Source organism: Vipera ursinii, assembly GCF_947247035.1.
Source record: "Vipera ursinii genome assembly, chromosome: Z".
NCBI classification, from domain to species: domain Eukaryota; kingdom Metazoa; phylum Chordata; class Lepidosauria; order Squamata; family Viperidae; genus Vipera; species Vipera ursinii.
This window is the reverse complement of record NC_139517.1, coordinates 43400355-43421944: the sequence shown is the minus strand read 5'-3', so window position 1 is coordinate 43421944 and position 21590 is coordinate 43400355. Positions and strand designations below refer to the sequence as shown.

Sequence of the window (21590 nt, the reverse complement as noted above, 5' to 3'; positions counted from 1 at the left end):
CTTGTGACTTAAATGCAGTGGAATCTTTATGTCATGTTTCATTATATTGCCTTTTTTATATACATATAAAAAACACCTTTGCGAGCAGATTTTCTATATCATACAGGCCATTTCTACATCCAACTATTGCTGACTGACCAGCATGACTCCACATTTGTGGCGGTGGCCAAATTCTCTTATGGTATGCTGCTTTCAAGATTGGAAGCCACATTCTGACTTGGCAAATAATAAATACTCAGTTCCTGATAAGGCGTGGTTAGGCGGCCAACAGCGAACGGGTGATGGAGGGCAAACTCTCGTCAGATCATGGGGCGGCTGCTGCAGCCGCCGCCATTGCTCTCTCTAGGACTGGTCATGCTGGCGCTTCCAATGCTGGCTGTCAGGTCCTCGACGAGAGGAGGGGCAGGCGGTCCCCAGAGGCGTGCTGCTGAACAGTAGGAAGGGAGCACCTTTGCTCCCGCCGAGGCACCGCCTGACTGCGCCGACCAGAAGAATCGCTCGGTCACGGAGTGCGGAACTGAGAGCGGCAGCGCACCAAGCGAGAGAGCTCAGAGGAAAGAAGGCGAGGCGCCCATTTGGCGGGGAAGGAGCAAACATGTGTGTGTGTGTGTGTGTGTGTGTGTGTAAATTTTAGATTGCTAACAAAGAATTAAGGGAGACAACTTTTAATGCTGTGTTCATTAAATGAATCTGGCTTCCCCCACTGTCTTTGCTTTTTGGAAGCTAGCTAGGAAGGTTGTAAATGATACAACACGGCCATGGGATGCTGTTACCGTTGAAACAGTGCAATGGTGGCTGAATGCCCGAATCACGATCCCACGACCAAAGAGATGCTGTGACTATCCTAAGTGCAAGTTACTTTTTTCAGTGCCGCTTGTAACTTTGAATGGTTGCTACATGAATGGTTGCAAGTCAAGGACTACCTGTATATGTTTAGGAGTGTTTGTACTTAATATTAGGTATACCCTAACTGGGCTGCAAAATCCAGACCCCCTTGATGCAAATTTTCTGTTATTACTTTGCAAATTACAGTAAATATATCTATTTCTTGCCTTCAATGATTGCCTAGATTTTTCCATCACAGGTATATGTCTAATAACGGTCCATTTTTTGTTTCAAAATCTGTTTTGTCTTTCCAATCTGTTTTCACCTTCTGTTGCTATTGCTGAAGTTTTATACATAGCTTGTCCTAGGTGCTGTTACAGAAGAACTTAGTAGTTTTATAATTGCAACTTATAGTTGTTCTAATTAGTAACTTCAAACAGGTAATAAAAGGCTAATAATTAACTTTTGAAACAATTTAACACATTGAAATGCCTTATATCCTTGAAGCAAATTTTTTATCTTTGATAAAAGGTGTTCTTCTGACTTACTAAATACAAATCACATGTTTAAAAATGGACAGGCCCGATCTATCCATTTGAGAAATATTTATGTTGTGTAATTAGTATTTTATATCGCTAAGGTTTCTGTGGGGAGGATGTAACTATGGGAGATGACTCTTTTGTTTGGCAGGCTTAGTCTGTTCTTGACCTCGCCCAACAAACAGTATCAAGGTTGCAAAAGCAGAACAACTGTTTTGCTTTTGGTGTATTCTTGTCAGTAGTAGAGCTTGTATTTTGTATAGTTTTTCAGTTTATCAATTAATTATTTTTGTTACACAATGAATCCTTTCGAGTACATATTTATACTTTGCCTTTAAGAATGTACTCTGCTATTCTTAGCCAATTAATTTGTTTTGTAGCTCAATATATCTGGAGGGCATCACTTGAAGGAAGAGTATCTCACCTACTATATTGTTTTGGGACTAGGGTATATTATTCTTAATATAACAACAACAATAATGCATTTATCTCCATACCAACTTTCTTCTGGTGTTTATAGGTAGCATTCTCCAAATGGAACAAATTATTCCCTTCATATATCTTGCTCGCTATTTTATTAAAAAAAATGTACCGCATTCCATCTCAGGTTAATGCATTAGAAAATAATGGTGTTGACTTGTTTACTTGAAAGTCTGTTTACATATAGACAGAAAATATAGTAATGTGATTTTAGCCCCTGTGGTGTTAGGAGAGGGCAATGCCATGATAAATAGTTTTCTGTAAAAATAAATTTAGATCTTAAAGATGAACATAAATACAATGGCCATTTTTAGCTTATTATCTTGGACTCAGAAAAACAGAACTTGGTTTTCTTCTGTGTGACAGCCTTTCAGATATTAGAACAGTTCTAGCATTTACTCAAGAAAATTACAGAGGTCAAGAGAGCCTTTTATGCCAAGACATGGGCATGATAAAAGACAAGAAAGATACATGTTTACAGGAAAAAGAAGATTAAAAAAAAGAAATGACACCAATATATAGAAGAACTAGAGTTTATAAAAGAATGCCAAATTGATGATCCCCATGAAGGCTTGATAACTAAACTAGTCAGACATTCTGGAAAGTGGGAAACGTTGCTAACCACAAAACTGCCGCTGTAGTGTGGTTTGTATGCAGACTACGGACACAAAGCAGTGGCCAAGGGACTAGAATAGATCAGCTCATATTTCAACATAAAAAGAAAAGCAGTGTCAAAAAATTTTGTAAACAATTTCAAACAGTTGCATTTATTTCGTATGCTAATATGATAATGCTTAAGATTTTGCAATCCAGACTTCAACAGTACTTAGAATGAGAATTGCCAGATGTACAAATTGGATTCTAGAGACAGAGGGACCCTGAGAGATCACTTTTTAACAACCAGTGGATATTTGTTAAAAAAGGATTTCCAAAATAAGTACTTTTGCTCTAAACAAAGGTTTTTAACTGTGTAGCCCAAAGCAAATTGGGAATAACCAGTAGGTGTAACCCAAGTGAATAGGTTACCACATTATTTCATATGCCTATATTGAATAATATAATGACCAAGAAGGAACACCTTAGAGTGAACTTGTTAAAATGCAGTTTGTGACATCAATAGTGAAGGAATGTGGGCACTTCCGGTGGCTCCGCGGCGCCGGAGACAGCCTTCCCGGGCTGCCCGCGGCTCAGCTGTGTGATTTTTCGCCCGAAACAGCGCCGATCAGCTGTTCGGGCGAATTTGAAGCCCCCTCCTCGGGAGAAGAGGAGGGGGTGAGCCCCCAGGTAGGGGTCGAGTTCTCCGGGGCCGCCTGAGCTTGGAGCTTGGGCGGCTGAAGGATTGAACTCCCCCGTAGCCTGGGCTGCTCCCAGCTGGCTAGCGTCTCTGCTCCGGACTTCATGGAGCAGAGCCAGGCGTCTGCGACCATCCCTGCTTGAAGGAGAGACTATGAAAGGAAAAGAGCAGGCAGAGCAGTACAAGAGGGAAAGATGAAGAGATGAAGAGGATTATTTTATTTTACTCTCGAGCTTGATGGACTTTGCTTAAAACTTAAAGTGAAAGTGCGTCACAATTGTAAGTAAAAGATGGCAGCTAAACCTCCCCCTAGAACTTTTCGGAGTGCTGGAAATTCTCCGGTGCAACAACAATCATTACTGCAGGCGTTGCATTCTCCCGATGTATTGACATCGAAGGACCTTGAAAAACATACCCAGTTAATTTTGGAGTCAATGGGTGTTAAATTTGTACAGATGGAGGAGAAATTGGAGAAATTGGAGCAGAGAATGGAAGAAAGGATGGAACAGAAATTCAGAGAGATGAAGGTAGACATTTTGTCCTCAGTGCATAAAGTAGCTAAATGTGTGGAGGTGCTGGATGACAAAGTGGAAGATCTGACTCAAAAGAATGCTATATTAGAAGCAAAAGTATTGGAAATTGAAGATTTAAAAGACAAAATGGATAGCGAACTGAGTCTGGCTCAATTTTACCAGATGCAGTTTGCTGTTAGAATTAGAGGCCTAAAAGAGAATATTAAGGAAGATTTAAAGCAGCTGGTTTCTGAGGCTTTTGAGGTGGTATTGAACCATCCAGCATCTGAAATAAAACAAGGCATGGACAAAGTGTTTCGTGTGAACTCGTGGATTGCTAAACAGAGAAAGTTGCCTAGAGATGTGGTGGTTTATTTTGTAAAAAGGGAAATTAGAGATGAAGTTATACAAGCTGCCTATGATACTAAAGTTGTGATTGCTGGTCAAGAAGTTTTGGTTCTAAAAGAAATTCCTCCAAAGATTTTAAAGAGAAGGAAGGACTTTATATTTCTTGTGCAAGAGCTCAAGCAAAGAGATATAAAGTTCAGATGGGAGATCCCAGCTGGGTTGAGCTTCATGTATGAAGGCAAAAGGTACTGCTTGGGTACTGTGAAGCAAGCGCATGATTTTTACAACAATGTCTTAAAAGCAACCCCATCAACACTTTTGGAAGCTGCAGAGGGATCTGGAGAAGGAGAACATCAAGAGGATGAAGATGGACAGATAGACGAGAATGGTACAGGAGGAGATCAAGCTGCAACTCTTTTGGATGATCCTAGAGAACAGAGGGTGACGCGTGCTGCCTTAAAACGCTCAAAAAAGATAAAAAAATAAGACCAGTAGAAATCTATGGAACTTCCACAACATACTTATAGTCAAGTGGTAGTTGTGTTTTTAAGAGTTTTGGGATGATATGTATGGTAACAGAATCTTCAATTTGGAATTAATGGACAATTTACTACAGAGGAAGAGGTAGAAAGTTTTGTGGGTTAATGTGGGTTAATTTGTGTAAGAACTATCTATTATAGCCTATTTTGGCTAGAGAGGTTAATAGGGATAGGTGCTTGTGATGTGTAAATGGGAATTTGTTTAGGAAATAGTGAATTGTGGAAGAACATAGATGGGAATGACGCTAGTTTTCTTTTATTTTAGTTCTTTATACATATTTAGTATTATTAAGGATTGGTTTACTCTATATAAGCTAGAGAGTGATGGATTTTAGAGTTTATAATTGTTAGTATATGATTGTTTATGATTGCTTTTTAGATATATACCTTGTATTTTGCTCTGGGAAGTCGGGGGGGGGGAGGGGGGGAGGAGGGGAAGTAGGGGGGGAGGCAGGGGAGGGAGGAGGGAGAGGGGGAGGGGGGGAGATAGGGGGGAGGTAGGGAGGGGAGGAGGGAGGGGGAAGGGGGTTTTTTTAAAGGAAAACTGTATTTTAAAACTTTTCAATAAAAAAAAAGAAATAAAATTAAAAAAAAATAAAAAAATAGTGAAGGAATGTGGTAAGATTATACACTGTCACCTTATTTTAACTTATTATCATGAGAAACAATGGACTAGAAGAAATACAAATTGGAAATAACGTTGACGGAAGAAATATTAACCTCAGATAATGATGAAACTATTTTGATAGTTGAAAGCAAAGAAGATTTGAAGAATCTCATGTTGAAAGGCACAAAAGCTGCTTTGCTTGAAAAAGAACATCTAAACAGGAAATTTCAAATCAATTCAGTTAGATAGAAAAGAAGTTGATGTAGTAACAACCTTTCTCTTCTTAAGCTCAAAAATACTAGATGAAATCAAACCAACTTGCACACTAAAAATATTAACAGTGAAACTAAAACTTAGTATTTTGGATACTTAACGTGAAAACAAGAGCAGCATGAAAAATGCTTAGAAAAAAAAGGAAGCATACAAGAACCAAAAAGAAGTAATTATTGGTAAACAATTCTGGTGAAACAAACTCCACTGACTCACAAAGAGTAGAAATAATTGAAGGACTGAAGAACTATCGTATACTCCTCTTGAGTATATAAGTTGATTGTTCAGCTATTGTGACTCCCACTATAAGCCAAAACATCAATTCCACAGTAAGACTAAAACCACTTTTATTAATATTGGTTATAGGGATAGAATCTTTTAAAGCCTGATCGTACTTTAAAAGCATTCATAGAATTAGGGAGGTGTCTGCCTGACTCACTTGCATATAACTTGATAATTGGCTTGGCCCTTCTCTGTCAAGGTTGTCTTCCTTATTCTATACAAATATCTTCTTTGCCATTTCTTAGAGCAAATAATATTATGCCTTTTTTTAAACTTATCACCTTGTAAATATTTGGCAAATCTTTATTTTATTTTTTTAAAAAACAGCCCAGTGATAGGAAGATTTGAAAGATAAGCTTGTATAAGTTGAGTGACTTAATTATTGTTGTTGTTGTTAGCTGCGAAGTCGTGTCTGACCCATCACGACCCCATGGACAACGTTCCTCCAGACCTTCCTGTCCTCTGACTAATTATACAATGTGTAAATTTCTAACACTTTTGAAAACATTGAGGTATTGTTGATATATTTGTTGCCGCTCAGTTGTTCAATGATTTTTCTTCAGGCTCATCCATTCCTCTCTCTTGGAGATAATCCCCAACTATGGTGGTCAGGCTCAACTGGCAAAATAGAAGAGCACACACCATGGAAGCTTGTTTTGTTTTTTTGCTTGGTGAACAGTGGCCAGTAGATTCTACTTTATGCCTAAACATAACCTTTTTTGTGATATTTAGGAATTTAAGAGACATTCTAATGGTTCATCTTATGATGGTAGCAATGGGAAATCAACCTCAGAAAAATCTTTCACAAGGTCAGCAGCATTTCTCTAGGTGAAGTTCTGATCTGTTCAAGAGCCAAAACCAAAATTTCCATGGAGGAGAGGACCCCTTGGCCCAATAGGAGAAGGTGGCCCTATAGTTAGCCAGTTGGAGCCCAGCAAGTGGTTGATCCTCCAAAGGTGACTTCCTCATGCAACCTAGAATATTTGCATAGATTTCCCCCCCCCAAATTTTCTGGAAAACAGCACTTTCCTGTCAGATCACTTTGATCTGACTAAAAATTATCTGAGTGGTGGCCTAGCTCCAAGATGGCAGCTCTGTGTAAGGACATAACAACAGGGTTATCTTAGAGCTGAGATATGGATAATATATAGGAAAGCCATTAGATGAAACCAAAAATTTTCAAAAGCCACTGTAATTGGTAGCTGGAGAGTTCCAAGATTGTACTGTTGTGATTGGCTGTGTGCTTTTTAGAGAGAACTACAAAGACGATGTGTTCCTTCCAAGTCTTGCTTTTTATGATTATGGATTTTCAGTGCCAACTGTGAAGGAGGAAATACCTAATAATCTGCTGTAACTCTTCAGATGTGCTTTTCTTAGACAAATAGTAAATGTTTGCTGTTTCATGCTTTGATATACGATATGATCTTGGTTGACAATTCTAGTTAACTTTCTTTTAATAATGAAAATGATATCTCCTAATCAAAGGACTAACGTATTATCCAATTTATATTTAAGTTAATCAAACATTGATCCGTGGTCTCTCTCCGTGTGCGTCCATGTGTGTGTGTTCTCTCAACTATGTTTCTGGTTTTTTTTCCAGACATTCTGCAGCTAAGACCTAGTATTAATTGATGGAAAATAATCTTCCGTTGGATACAGGCCTTCCTCCTAATTGAATCTGTGTCATTTCTTATCAAAGATATATTCAGTAGACCTGAGCAAACTTTGAAAAAGGTCCTTCAAAATGTGCAGAAGCATATCCAGAGCATTTTTTATATATAAAAAAAATTAAAACAGCTACAGTGCCTCCTTTTCTAGGTTCACATAACTTTTGTGAAAGCTGTTCTCAGTTGTCTCTTTGTTTGGTTATTTGTGCATATCCATTATAAACAGGAGCAGTCTTACAGGCAGCAACATGCATTTCGAAGATGTAGCTACTTTAATTAGGTGAAAAGAGGTGCTTTATATGTACTCAATTGTGTTTTGAAGGATTTTCTAGCCTTAAAACAAATTATTTCTTTTGTTCTTCAAAATCAATAACTATTCAAGTTAATACATTATCTTGAAGTGTGGAAACCACTGTTAAGTATTATAATACAACTGAATGACAACAACCCGCAGTGTACAGAAGAGAGGGGGAAAGCAATGTTTGTTCTATAGGAGTGTACACTTGCCTGAGGCATAAAAGTTTCCCCTGGTTAAAAGTGGACTGGGCAGTTTCATTCCTGAAGGAGGATGACATACCAACTCCAAAAATGTTAGTTTTACAACTAATCAAGTCTTTGGAATGTTTATGAATTAAGTCAAAGTGTATTAGGAATAGAAAAGAAACCTTTACACATTTTGTTTCTATTCTATAATAGGATATATAGGGGATACATTTATCAGTATTGTCTAATATGCTGATTATTCTCCATATCTTTAATACAATTTATATTTCAGAAGTAAATCTTGCATGCCACTAGTAGGTTATCCTCTAATCAAAAACCTTAAATGCTTGTTTTCTTGAGTAATACCATAACAAACTACTACATATTTAAAATGTTTTATGGTACAAAAACAGTACTGTAAAAAACCGATTAGAAACACAGTAAATTATAAAATGGTAAGTGAGCACCTGTCCACCCTAGACAAGATCAAATCAACAGGATCAGACGGATTACACCCCATAGGTTCTGAAGGACCTGGCAGATATCTCAGAACCACTGAACTATATCTTTCAAAGATCCTGGAGCACTGGGGAACTACCAGAGGACTGGAAAAGAGCTGATGTAATTCCCATCCTCAAAAAGGGGGGAAAAAATGAATCCAGGAAACTACAGACCTATCGCCTGACCTCAATACCTGGGAAAATTCTGGAAAGATAATCAAGCAATGAATCAGCTAGAGGCAAAGTCATTAGAAAATCCAACATGGGTTTGTCAAAAACAGATTCTTTGACCTGGTGACAAAATTAGTGGACCAGAGGAATGCTGTGGAATATGGATTAGACAGCATCACCACCAGATGGATTCATAGTGGCTGACCAGCTGTACTCTGTGTGTGGTCCTCAATGGAACTGCATCTACATGGAGGGAAGTGTGTAGTGGGGTGCCCCAGGGCTCTGTTCTGGGCCCAGTGCTCTTCATTATCTTCATCAGTGATTTGGATGAGGGGATAGATGAGGACCTCATCAAATTTGCGGTGACACCAAGCTGGCAGGCATAGCCAACACTCCAGAAGATAGGCGTAAGATACAGAAGGATCCTGACAGACACTATCTAACAAAATGAAATTCAGTGGTGAAAAAATAAGGTTCTACATTTAGGCAAGAAAAACCAAATGCACAGGTATGTATAGGTGATATCTTGCTCAATAGTAATTTGAAAGGGTTCTCAGAGTCCTAGTGGACAATCACTTAGATATGAGCCAGCAGTGTGCTGCAGCTGCCAAAAAAGCCAACACAGTGATAAGGTCCATTAACAGAGGGATAGAATCAAGACTACATGAATTGTTAATACCGCTTTATAATGTCTTGGTAAGGATTTTGAGACTCTAGAAAGAGTACAAAGAAAAGCAACATAGATGATTAGGAGACTGGGGCTAAAACATAAAGAACGGTTGCTGGAATTGAGTATGTCTAGTTTAATGAAGAGAAGGACTAGAGGTGACATGATAGCAATGTTCCAATATCTCAGGAGTTGCCACAAAGAATAAGTTGAGAATAGAATAGAATAGAATAGAATAGAATAGAATAGAATAGAATAGAATAGAATAGAATAGAATAGAATAGAATAGAATAGAATAGAATAGAATAGAATAGAATAGAATAGAATAGAATAGAGCTGGAAGAGACCTTGGAGATCTTCTACTCCAGCCCCCTGCTCGAGCAGGAGAACCTATACCATTTTAGACAAGTGACTGTCTAGTCTCTTCCTAAAAATCTCCAGTGATGGAGCAGCCATGATTTCTGAAGGCAAGCTGTTCCACTGGTTAGTTGTCCTCACAGTTAGGAAGTTTCTCCTTAATTCCAGGTTCCTTCTCTCTTTGACTAAATGGTTTCCAACCATTGTTTCTTGTCTTGTCCTCTGGTGCTTTGGAGAATAGTTTGACGCCCTCTTCTTTGTGGCAGCCCCTCAAATACTGGAATACTGCTATCATGTCACCCCTGTTCCTTTTCTTTAGACTAGCCAAACCCAAGTACTGCAGCCATTGTTCATATGTTTTAGCCTCCAGACCTTTGATCATTTTAGTTGCTTTTCTCTGAACTTTTTCCAAGGCCTCAACATCTTTTTTGTAGTACGGTGACCAAAATTGGTTACAGTGTTCCAGGTGTGGTCTTACTAGGATTTTATAAAGCAGTACTAGTACTTCATGTGATCTTGATTCTATGCCTCTGTTTATCCCATGTTACACCTTTGCTCCGTGAGCTGCATTGGCTTCCAGTTGTCTTCCGCATGAGATTCAAGGTGCTGGTAATGACCTTTAAAGCCCTACATGGCATGGGTCCGGAGTACCTTAGGGAGCACCTGCAGCCGGCATCAACTTCCCTCTGCCCAGTGCGCTCCCACAGAGAGGGCCTCCTCAGGGTGCCACCGGTCAGAGAATGTCGTCTGGTGGCCCCCAGGGGGAGGTCCTTCTCTGTGGGTGCGCCGGAGCTGTGGAACCGTTTACCGGTTGAGCTCCGGATGGCGCCCGACCTTCGCTCCTTCCGACGCGATCTGAAGACCTACTTGTTTGAACAAGCCGGCCTGGCCTGATGGGTTTGGGTTTTATTATTGTTTTTAATGTATTTTAATGTTATTGTAAGGCATTGGGCACTTTGTTTAATTTTCTCTTAACTTTTGTATTTCTGTATTTTAGTATTTATTGCCCTGTTCACCGCCCTGAGTCCTTCCGGAGAAGGGCGGTAGACAAATAAAATAATAATAATAATAATAATAATAATAATAATAATAATAATAATAATAATAATAATAATAATAATAATAATTATTATTATTATTATTATTATTGATTTTTATTATCTTAAATCTGCAAAAAGACAGATCTGTTTCATTTCTTTTAATTACAGGTAGAACTCAACTTATATCCACAGTGGAGTCCAAAATTTCTGTTGCTAAATGAGACAATTAATGGGACAATTGCCCCATTTTACAACTTTTCTTGCCCCAGTTGTTAAATGAATCACTGTAGTTAAGTTAGTAATATGGTTGTTAAGTGAATCTGGATTCCCTATTGACTTTGCTTGTCAGAAGGTCGCAAAAACTGATAACTTGGTCCTGGCACAGTGCATCCGTCATAAATATGAACCAGTTGCCAAGCATCTGAATTTTGATCACATCACCATGGGGATGCTACAATGATCATAAGTGTGGAAAACAGTCATAAATTGGTTTTTTCAGTGCCATTGTAACTTTGAATGGTCACTAAACAAATGGTTGTAAGTCAAGGACTACTTGTACTTTTAATAAATCTGCTATTAAAATATTTATTTTCTCAATTAAAGCAATCTATATGTCTGCTGAACTTCCTACAGCAAGAAGAAATTCTTAGACAAGATTTTTCTTGAAAGTCTTTATTCATTCATGTTTTTTGCCTTTCTGAAGACAGCACCCATTAATAATGGCAATATTGTTTACCAAAAGTCTATCTCAAAAATGTGGAATCTGATTTTCATGCTTCCCTCCTCTTTTGCTTTTCTTAATGCTAATTATTTTATGTATTAAGGAATGGGATCAGTTTGGAGTAAATGAGGAAGAAATTAATATTAGTGCAGGTTGTAAACTTTGCTACAGGCAGTTTGGCTATGTGGAATCCAGGATATTGTGATTTATTTTTATGTGGTGAAGTGGGACAAGGATTAATAGCTGCCACTTAGTTAATGAAATTTGATTATTTTAAGGAAATTATGCATGTGTTCACATACTGGGGAAAAGGTCATGTTTAAACCTTTTTTGTTGCTTATCCAAGAGTTAACTGAATTTACAGATAATGCTACAATAAAGCATGGTTTACCCAGGAATGAGTAGTATTTGTGGATGAGGCTGTTGGCAGGCGCAGAGGATGGGAGAGAAGCTTTTGGAGGGGTTGTTATTGGTGGCAACGTGCTCCAGGGGCAAAAAGAATCAAGGCCTCTTTAAGGAAAAGGTGGAAGAGACAAGATCAGAAAAAGAAAAGGAGGCAAGGTTGTTGTGGAGGAATACAAGCTAATTTGAAGGCTAATCCACATGGAGCTCCATTTCCATCTGTCCTGTTTGCCACCATTTGCTCCCTAGAGACTAAAATGGAAGATCTGTAACTTGAGCTGACCATGAACCAGGAGTGTATATCAGAGTTGGTGAACCTTTGAGAGCTGTATGCAACGAAATTTCATTTTGATGTATGCCAATTGGTGTACATTCACAGTGATAATAAAGTTGTTGTTGATGATGATTTTCTGGAAGTAAGCAGGAGGCTGTTTAGTGACATGGTAACATTACTAGAAAAAGCTGAATTATTGTTAACTCCTGTTTTGAAGGGTTTGCATCCAGAATGTTTAGGATCAGATTCATGCAGTGCTTAAAAACTTCTGTATGGAGACATATTTTTATCATTATTAGAACTTTGGATACTATCGTAATATAAGTGCAAACTAGCAGTCTGTCTGATGAATACTGGGCAGTGCAAAAACTTGTAACTAATACTGTAGATATGCATTAAGGAATATATTGTTTTACCTGCATTTGAATCACTTTTAACTGTTATTTCACTCTTCTAATGCAGGATCTGAAAACAAATGTCACATTATTTACTACTTGTTGATAAGAAGTCGCAGCTTGTTAGGACTTGTCAGATAATATGTCAACCTCACTTGTTTCCCTGTTGGAATTGCATCACTTTTATACTGTCTTTTTTGTTATTATTGCTTTTCCCATGTGAGGCAACCAGAACTCACATCTTTGCTTGTATGGTCACATATGAGTGGAGAGCTGTTGTTTCAAATTGAATAATAGGCAGCCTCTCCTGTCCAGAAGAATTACGGAAAGGAACTTCAGGAGTGAACTCTAGAAAAGCATTAGCTTCTCCAGATAAAAACTGTGTATATTTTTACATTGTTCAGTTATTGCTGAAAGGAATTTTAATGGAAGGAAGAAGCTACTGTATGTTTGGAAACATGCTGTTTAGGCTTTATTTTCATAAGTATGCAGAGTGCTTTATATCACTGATCCACTTGAATGCTTTTTTTTCCAGAAAGAAATATCAAGTATATATTTATATCATTTATTTCACTGCTAATGTTGCTGATTTTATTATAGCTTTGTATTGTATGCATGGTTTGTTAATCGCTTTATAATGCATCATATAGGTATCTGAATTCATATATACTTTTGGATTAAAAGAAATGGGCCTAAAATTGGTCTATTAAGAAAATGTGGACACATCTCTCTTGAAAGAAACACCCTTGTGTTCCCATTTTGTTTATAAAGTAATTGGCTAGCGGTCCAAATTAGATATATGATTGATTCAGTGCTGTTGTACATTTTAGCTAGATTTACCAGTTTTCTTTTGAAGTTCAAATGCTGAAATTCAGAAACAGTGCTCTACTGTATTTAGAAGTTCTCAGTATTCACAAAGCAGCGTAGAGCAAGACAAATGTAAAATATTTCTTTATAAGAAAACAATGGAGCTTCTAAGCGCATAGTTGCTGATAGCTTGTGGCCCATTAATAGCAAGAAGGGAATTGAAAAAACGTTTTAAGAAATGCTTTTTTGTTGCTATGCTTTGGCAATTAGAAGAAGAAATTCTATATTTGAGACAGATTTCCATGTAAATTTAGCAAAAACTTTGGGATTTGACTATCAGGAATTCTGGCTGTAACAAACATGGAGGGAAGCTAAAAGATTGAATTGGAAATGTGAAATTCCACAGGTCAAGAAATAACTAAGAAATATCTGTTGGAAAAAACAATATTTTCTGTTAAACAAAACATGTACCGTATCAATATGTGCTTCTACTGCAGATTTTTTTATTATTTTATACTGTTCATATAGTAGTGAATTCATTAGTAAACCAATGTATTGATAAATGTAAAATATAAGATAAATTTTCTTTTTTCTTTTCTTTATTTTTTAACATTGTTTGGAGTTGTCTCCCTTCTAATTCTTATTTTAAGATTAAAAATTGTTTTGTCAATTGTGTATTAGATAGATAGATAAACAGACAGACAGACAGGCAGGCAGGCAGACAGACAGACAGACAGACAGACAGACAGACAGACAGATAGATAGATAGATAGTAAATAAATTTGTTGCAAAGTTTATACAGTATTCAAAAAGATAAATGGTCTGAAAAATCCACAGTGATTCAGTAATGTTAAATTGTCTAGCAGATACCTGGTAAAAATTCATTGTCTACATTTGCTCTGACTTTGCATTGTTTTGACTATGTATTTCCTCCTCAACACATGTAATCCTCAACTTATGACCACAATCAACCCAAAAATTTCTAGATAGTTGTTAAGTGAATTTTGCCCCACTTTACAATCTTTCTGGCCACAGTTAAGTGAATCAGTGCAATTGTTAAGTTAGAAACCCAATTGTTAAGTGAATCCTGTTTCCCCATTGATTTTGCTTGTCAGAAAGTCGCAAAAGCTTATCACATGACCTTGGGATGCAGCAACAGCCATAAATATGAACCAGTTCCCAACATCCGGATTTTGATCACATGATCATAGGGATAGTTATAAATAGTGCTGTTGAAACTTTGAATGGTTACTGAATGAATGGTTGTAAGTCAAAGACTACCTGCATATTGAAATTTATCCCCTCAGATAAAAATTTCTATCTTATAAAAAGCAGGTGTGTGTGTGTGTTTTTATCTAAACAACTATTCTAATACTTCATGATATATGGTACTCCCAAGTAAGAGGTCAGATTGCATCTGCTGGAAAGCAATTGTGTGGCATGTGGAATTTAGCCAAGGAAGCAAGATAGTCAAGATAGTATCCATAGGAAACTAAATAAACGGATTAAAGCACCTCTGCTCTTTGAACGATATTGATAAGCTTTCACTATTTGTAATTTCTTTATTGGTTTTAGTCTTGGTATGTATTGTTCCTGATGTAAACAGTTTCATTCCTCTTTTTTTATTTCATATCAGTGAAATAATACTATTAGTAGCACTGAAAATGTGGTATAGGTAGTCCTCAACTTACAACAGTTCATTTAGTGACTGTTCAAAGTTACAACAGCACTGAAAAAAGTGGCTTATAATCGTTTTTCACACTTAACAACAATTGCAGCATCTCCACAGTCATGTGATCAGAATTCAGATGCTTGGCAACTGATTCATATTTATGACCGTTGCAGTGTCTCTGGCTCATGGGATCCTCTTTTGCGACCTTCTGACAAGTAAAGTCAATGGGGAAGCCAGATTCACTTAACAACCATGTTCTTAACAACTGCAGTAATTCACTTAACAACTGTGGCTAAAAATTGGGCAAACTTTACTTAGCAACTATCTCTCTTAGCAACGGAAACTTGAGGTATAATTGTGGTCGTGAATGGAGGACTATCTGTAAATGTGATCGTATTAACAGTTTTCAAAGAAGGTAGAAAATAGGACTCTGAAAAAGAAAATAAGAGATATTTTTTCAGAGAAGTACCAGTAACTGACAATACTACGCAAGCTTGTTTAGAGGTAAGTCCCACGGAGTGTGTTGGTTTTTAAATACACACTTTCCAGGATGTTTATTTGATTTTCCAATTTAGCCTACAGTCTTGGTATTTTTGGATACTCCCCCATTTAAATTCTGTTTAGGCGTGACCCTCTTTAGCTTTTTAAAAAAACATATACCAGGAGATCAACCCTGACTGCTCTTTAGAAGGCCAGATCCTGAAGCTAAAACTCAAATACTTTGGCCACCTAATGAGAAGGAAGGACTCACTGGAGAAGAGCCTAATGCTGGGAAAGATTGAGGGCAATAGAAGAAGGGGATGACAGAGAATGAGGTGGCTGGATGGAGTCACTGAAGCAGTAGGCGTGAGCTTAGATGGACTCCAGAAGATGGTAGAGGACAGGAAGGCCTGGAGGAACATTGTCCATAGGGTCGCGATGGGTCGGACACGACTTCGCAACTAACAACAACAACAACAATACCTGCTGCCAAATGCTGCCACCTGGAATTTATTGGACAGTAAAGACACTCAAGTTGGTGTGACACTTGATTGCTGCATCCATGCCAATTTCTTACAGTATTGTAGAAGTAGGTTGCCACACCCTTCTTCTGGGAATTATTTTTTTCTTTTTCTTTGAGTTTCCAGTGTAACTCACTGCTCTGAGAACTCAGCAACTAACCAGGATTAACCCTGCCTAGCAGGTGAGATCAGGCAACATCATTTAGGCACTGCCACTCACATTAAGTATGCACAGAATTCAAGCCAAAGACAAAAGCGAGGTCCCAGTTTGTAAAAATGAATTTTACTGTTTTATTGGAATCCTCTTAAATCAATCAGTTTTGCTTATACAGTAGTTAAATGCAATCTTATAGCCAATTAGGGCTTATAGAATAGCTGATATTTCTAAAGTACTGATATCCAATAAATATGAATTATATTCAGAGCTTTAAAAATACCAAGATTTCTATAGTTATGGCAGATATCTAAATGATTTTGAGTATTGAATTTCTGTATTCCTAAGACAACAAAGGTATAACAGTATTGTAGGAGAAAAGCTAAGTTAATTTATATTTTCCAAAATCGGTAGAAAAGATGCTATTAGATCCTTCCAACAAATGTTATTAAAAGGAAGAAGCTTTTGTGAGCTGTGGCTCACTTCATCAAATGCATGGAGTGGCTAAACTGAAGTAGGATTTAAATTGAGATGAAGTGGAGAAATTTCCCTTTAGGGCAGGGGTAGGCAACCTCGGCTCTTTTATGACTCGTGGACTTCAACTCCCAAAATTCCGGAGCCAGCTGGCTCAGGAATTCTGGGAGTTGAAGTCCACGAGTCATGAAAGAGCCAAGGTTGCCTACCCCTGCTTTAGGGGTTGGGTAGCAAGCCCATACTTAAATAGAGACAACCTAGCCTAAGGCAGATTTTTAAAAGAAAGAAAAACCAACAACAAAATAATGTCAACATGGGAACCAGATATTGGCACAAGCCCAGATGCTTATTTTCTCTCCAGATTTACATCAACAGCAAATAGCTCAACAAGAACCAGTGGATACAAGTTTAACATCAGGACTCAAAACAAATTTGAAATTATATTAGGATTTTCAACATTCATGGATGTTCTGTTGAGGATTTTAAAATAATCATTTTGGAAAAATGAAATTTTAACTGCACAATTCAATAAGAATTACATGACTTTAGAATCCTTGCAAGCTTTTATTCTCAACCTAGGAGGTTATCTGGCAGAATAGTATAATCTATTAGTAAAATGAATTCCAAGGACATATATCTAGATATGTAATACTAGCTTCTTGTCCCTGTATGTACCTTTTGCTAAATATAGAAATTTGATTCTGTTGCCTTGTTTTTCTTTTTGTCTACATGACTTTTATATATACAAGGTGCCTAGAGAAAGACAGTTAAAATTCAGTCAGACAGATGGCAGCGGAAATACCTTGTTCTTGATTTATTGTGTTTTCTAGGAAGTCATTTAATCCTCCATTGCCTTTCTTTTGCTTTGCTCTTCTTTCCTAATGTTTGCGGATAAAACAGAAATTCCAAGTTTATTTTCACTCTACAATACAGTATGGGGAAGGAATGGCTCAGGATATTTTCTGATGCAAATAGATAGAAAAGCATTCATGTGTTCCCCTTTTTATGATTTGACTTTTCCTTCTTTCTGTCCAAGATTTTTGCTTTGTAGTAAATTAAAATCGCAATGTGCAAGAAAAGCATTTTTTCTTAAAGCCTTGTCTTGTGAACTGAACTGCATTCTCTAGTAGCTGGCTACTTTGAAATATACATCCATTCCTTCATTATCAGTAACAGTTAATGTAAATGAAAAGGCTGAATGTATATGGAAATCAGATCCCTGGGCGACTTTTAAATCTTTAATTCTAGTTTAAATTAAAGGGGAAATTATTTAGGCTTTTAAATAAAATCCTTTTTTTGTAATCATTGTTCCCATACCTATCACCTATTGTTTTTTTCTTGTCCAATATTTCTGTGTCATCATAGAATATACTACTTTAGAATTTAGTGTGTGTTTGTGTGTGTGAGTGTGTTTGTGTGAGTGTGTATATACCATGGCAATAAGCCAGAAGAATGGTTTACAGTTGGCATGGACCTGTTAGCAACCTTTGAATTAAATATGTTTCTTTTCCAAGATTCCTTTATAGAAGAATTTGCCCCAGTTCAGAATGTTGTATAATAAAATAATTTGTCCTCTCACTCTCCTTGCTGTTTTGTCCTGTACAGGAAAGGAGGGACACCAAATGTGCAAAGAATGGCATTTCCTACTCGGGGAAATTGGCTGTCCTCAACACTGAGTTGAAAAATGTATTAAAAATTCAAGTATAAACTTATGTTTCAGAATATCAGTAAATGCCTCCATTGTAGAAAAATTCAGCAGAATTCTGAATTTTAAGACAATATGTAATACAGAACTTTTTGGGTACATGTGAAAGATTGCTTTTGATAAGATTTTGGTAAAGGTTTTGATAGGAAGTCTTTCATACTGTGTATGTGATAAAATGATAGATTATTTGCATTCTATTAAAGCAGAAAAAGGCTTAACTGATTATTTCTCTTTTAGGAAGAAAGGGAGAATCCTAAAATGACATGGGGAATTAGTGTTAAGAGAAGCATTTGACAGAAGGAGAAAATTAGGAAAGAAAATCAGAAAGGAAGGGAGAAGAGGATAGTTGGTATATTTAAAAGGAAAGAGGAAACACTTTTGACAATTCTGGTTACACCTTAATTTTATTGTTAAACAAAATTTTAACTGCTGATACTATTTTATTTAATTTTGCAACATAAAAAACAGCTGAGATATTGTTCTGTCCAGATTTTATATTCATCTCCAGAATAAACTTAAAAGAAATTATGCTACTTCAGACCAAATAAACCCAATTTCTCTCCATGGTGAAACATGAATTTGTTATTTTTTTTGCCTGTCCTGTTACATATATTTTCAATGCCACGTTTAATGATAATACATTTACGTACAACTGCTATTTTTCTTGTGAGGAGCCAATAATTCTTATATAAATGTGGTTGAGATTTTTTTAAAAAAAAATAGTCCAGACCTTATATAGATATTATAGGTATATTGTTTTTGGAATTACTGAATCAGTGTATAACTGGTGTGGTAAATAACTATTTCAACCATATCTGCATTCAGTGCAGATTGGAACCATTTATTTAGCAACAATTCATATTACACTGACACTGAAAAAGTGACTTACAGCATCCCCACGATTACATGATCAAAATTCAGGTGCTTAGTAACCGGCCTGTATTTACGATGGTTTCAGCTTCCTGGGGTCATGTGACTGCCATTTGTGACCTTCCAGCTGGCTTCTGAGAAGCAAAGTCAATGGGAGAAGTTGAATTCTTTAATAACTGCATCATTCACTTAACAACTGCAGTGATTCACTGAACAACTGTTGCAAGAAAGGTTGCGAAGTCAGGCACCACTAAATAACCACCTTTCCTAGCAAAGGAAATTCTGTTTCCTATTGTAGTCATACGTTGAGGACTACTTATAACAAAGGAGCCCAAACTTTCCATTGCTAAGCAAGATGCTTATAAAATGAGTTGCATCTCATTTTTAATCACCTTTTTGCCACAATTGCTAAGTGAATCAGTACAGATGTTAAGTGAATCATCCAATCGTTAAGTGAATCTGGCTTCCCCCACAGACTTTGTTTGTTCAGAACTTACAAATGGTGATCACATGATCCCTGGATGGTGCAATTGCCACAAATATATGCCAGTTACCAAGCGCCCCAATTTTGCTCATTTGACCGTTGGGATACCGCAACAGTGAAAATCAGTCATGAGCCACTATTTTTCAGTGGTGTTGTAGCTTTAAATGGTCACTAAATGAATGGTTGAAAATTGAGGACTCTTTATACTTGGTTTCATGTTTCTAGTGGAACTATCAAATAAAAATTTGTCATACCTTGCCTTGTGATTGATGAAGAACAGTGTGTAATGTTTGAGAACAAACAGGACTGAGATTCTATTAGCCATCAAATCCTGTAGAGTTAAGAAATAAGCTGATGAGGTCTAGAGGTAAAGAAACATTAACACATTGTTGTGATGCAGAAATAAAGTTGCTCTAAAACAGCTTCTGCCAACCTAGCAGTTCGAAAGCACGTAAAAATGCAAGTAGAAAAATAGGGACCGCTATGTTGGGAAGGTAACAGCATTCCGTGCGCCTTTGGTGTCTAGTCATGCCGGCCACATGACCACGGATACGTCCTCGGAGAAGCGCTGGCTCTTCGGCTTTGAAATGGAGATGAGCACCGGCCCCTAGAGTTGGAAACGACTAGCACGCATGTGCGGGGGAACCTTTACCTTTAAATAGAACAGGAAGAGAAACTATTGCCCCAGACTCAAAATATTTTATCTTTTACCATGGTTAAGGCCAAGTTAAAAAGTGGGAGGCCATGAGTTCAAGTCCCACCTTAGCATACAAAACCAGCAGAGTGCCTTTTGCAAGTCATTCTCTCTCAGCATAACCCACCTCACAGGGTTGTTTTTATGAAGGAAAAAGACAGGGGAAGATTTGTTGGATATGTTTGGATAAAATTAATAAAGCTAGTATACAAATAAATAAATAATCTGCAGTGCTATTTTTCTGTAGTGGCTTGGATTCATGGTATACTGGTGGAAAAACTAAATTCCCAGTAGAAAACTACAGGTTTTGGACATGACATTTTGTATGTTAAATGTTAAAGTCTTGTTTTTTATAGCATTTTTAGAGTTTTGAATTGTGCTGTGTTACATATTTAAGAATTACTATTAATGGAGATACAACTTTAGGAATAGGTCTGTGCACACATTCATGAATGCCCAGAATTTTTAGATTCCTAATCCTGTTTCTATGTTTACATAAAGAACTTAAAAGACATACACAGTGTACATAATTCTACCTGTACTTATATAACTGATGTAACTCTTCAAATACTGCTTACTTATAGTCAATAAATTCTTTGGGTCATGAGGAAAAAGTATGATGAAATGAGCTTCTCCTTAAAGTACAAAGCCTGTGTAAGTTATATGATATTAATTGTTTGCCTTTTAACCTTTTCTAATTTTTCATTACCCTTTTCTATTACCTTTGTCTTGTATTGTTTAGGTTTGAAAAGGGACGGATCTACACATTCATTGGCGAAGTAGTTGTTTCTGTAAATCCTTACAAGAATTTGAATATCTACAGCCGTGATACAATTGAGCAATACAAAGGGCGGGAGTTGTATGAGAGGCCACCACATCTCTTTGCCATTGCAGATGCTGCATATAAAGCTATGAAGAGGCGATCAAAGGACACCTGCATTGTAATATCAGGTGCGTCAGAGGTACCTGCTACTTCCCATCATGGTGATGTTTTAAACAAAGCTGGAAGATTAAAGTTAGGTTCTTATATTGCATTGCAACACAAACTCACAATGTGGTAATTTTGTGTAAAGTATGAGTCCAGCTTAATTAATAAGTTCTATGATTGATTATTGAATGAATGACTGAGTAATATTCATTTGTTCATTTGTTCATTGATGTTAAATGGCTGCCTATCTAGTAAAGGTAATTCTGGGCAACTAACAACACATTAAAACAATAAAAACAATTACTAGTGAAATAAAAAACCAAGGATGGTCACAGAAGATGAACCCAAGAAGACAATACAAAATGTGGGACCCATCTACTCCCTTGTCCTGGAGCACATAGAGTGCTTAATGGAAGGCCAGCAGAGTC

General features: G+C 37.1%; 1 protein-coding gene across 1 annotated transcript in view; it reads left to right on the top strand.

Moving 5' to 3' along the window:
- Nucleotides 1-21590, top strand: part of LOC310648462 (unconventional myosin-Id-like) — a 153601-nt gene that overhangs the window by 7570 nt on the left and 124441 nt on the right. Inside the window, exon 2 of the mRNA XM_083376300.1 lies at nucleotides 20977-21185. Coding sequence (XP_083232426.1) covers nucleotides 20977-21185 — 209 coding nt within the window. The remainder of the gene's footprint in view (nucleotides 1-20976; nucleotides 21186-21590) is intronic.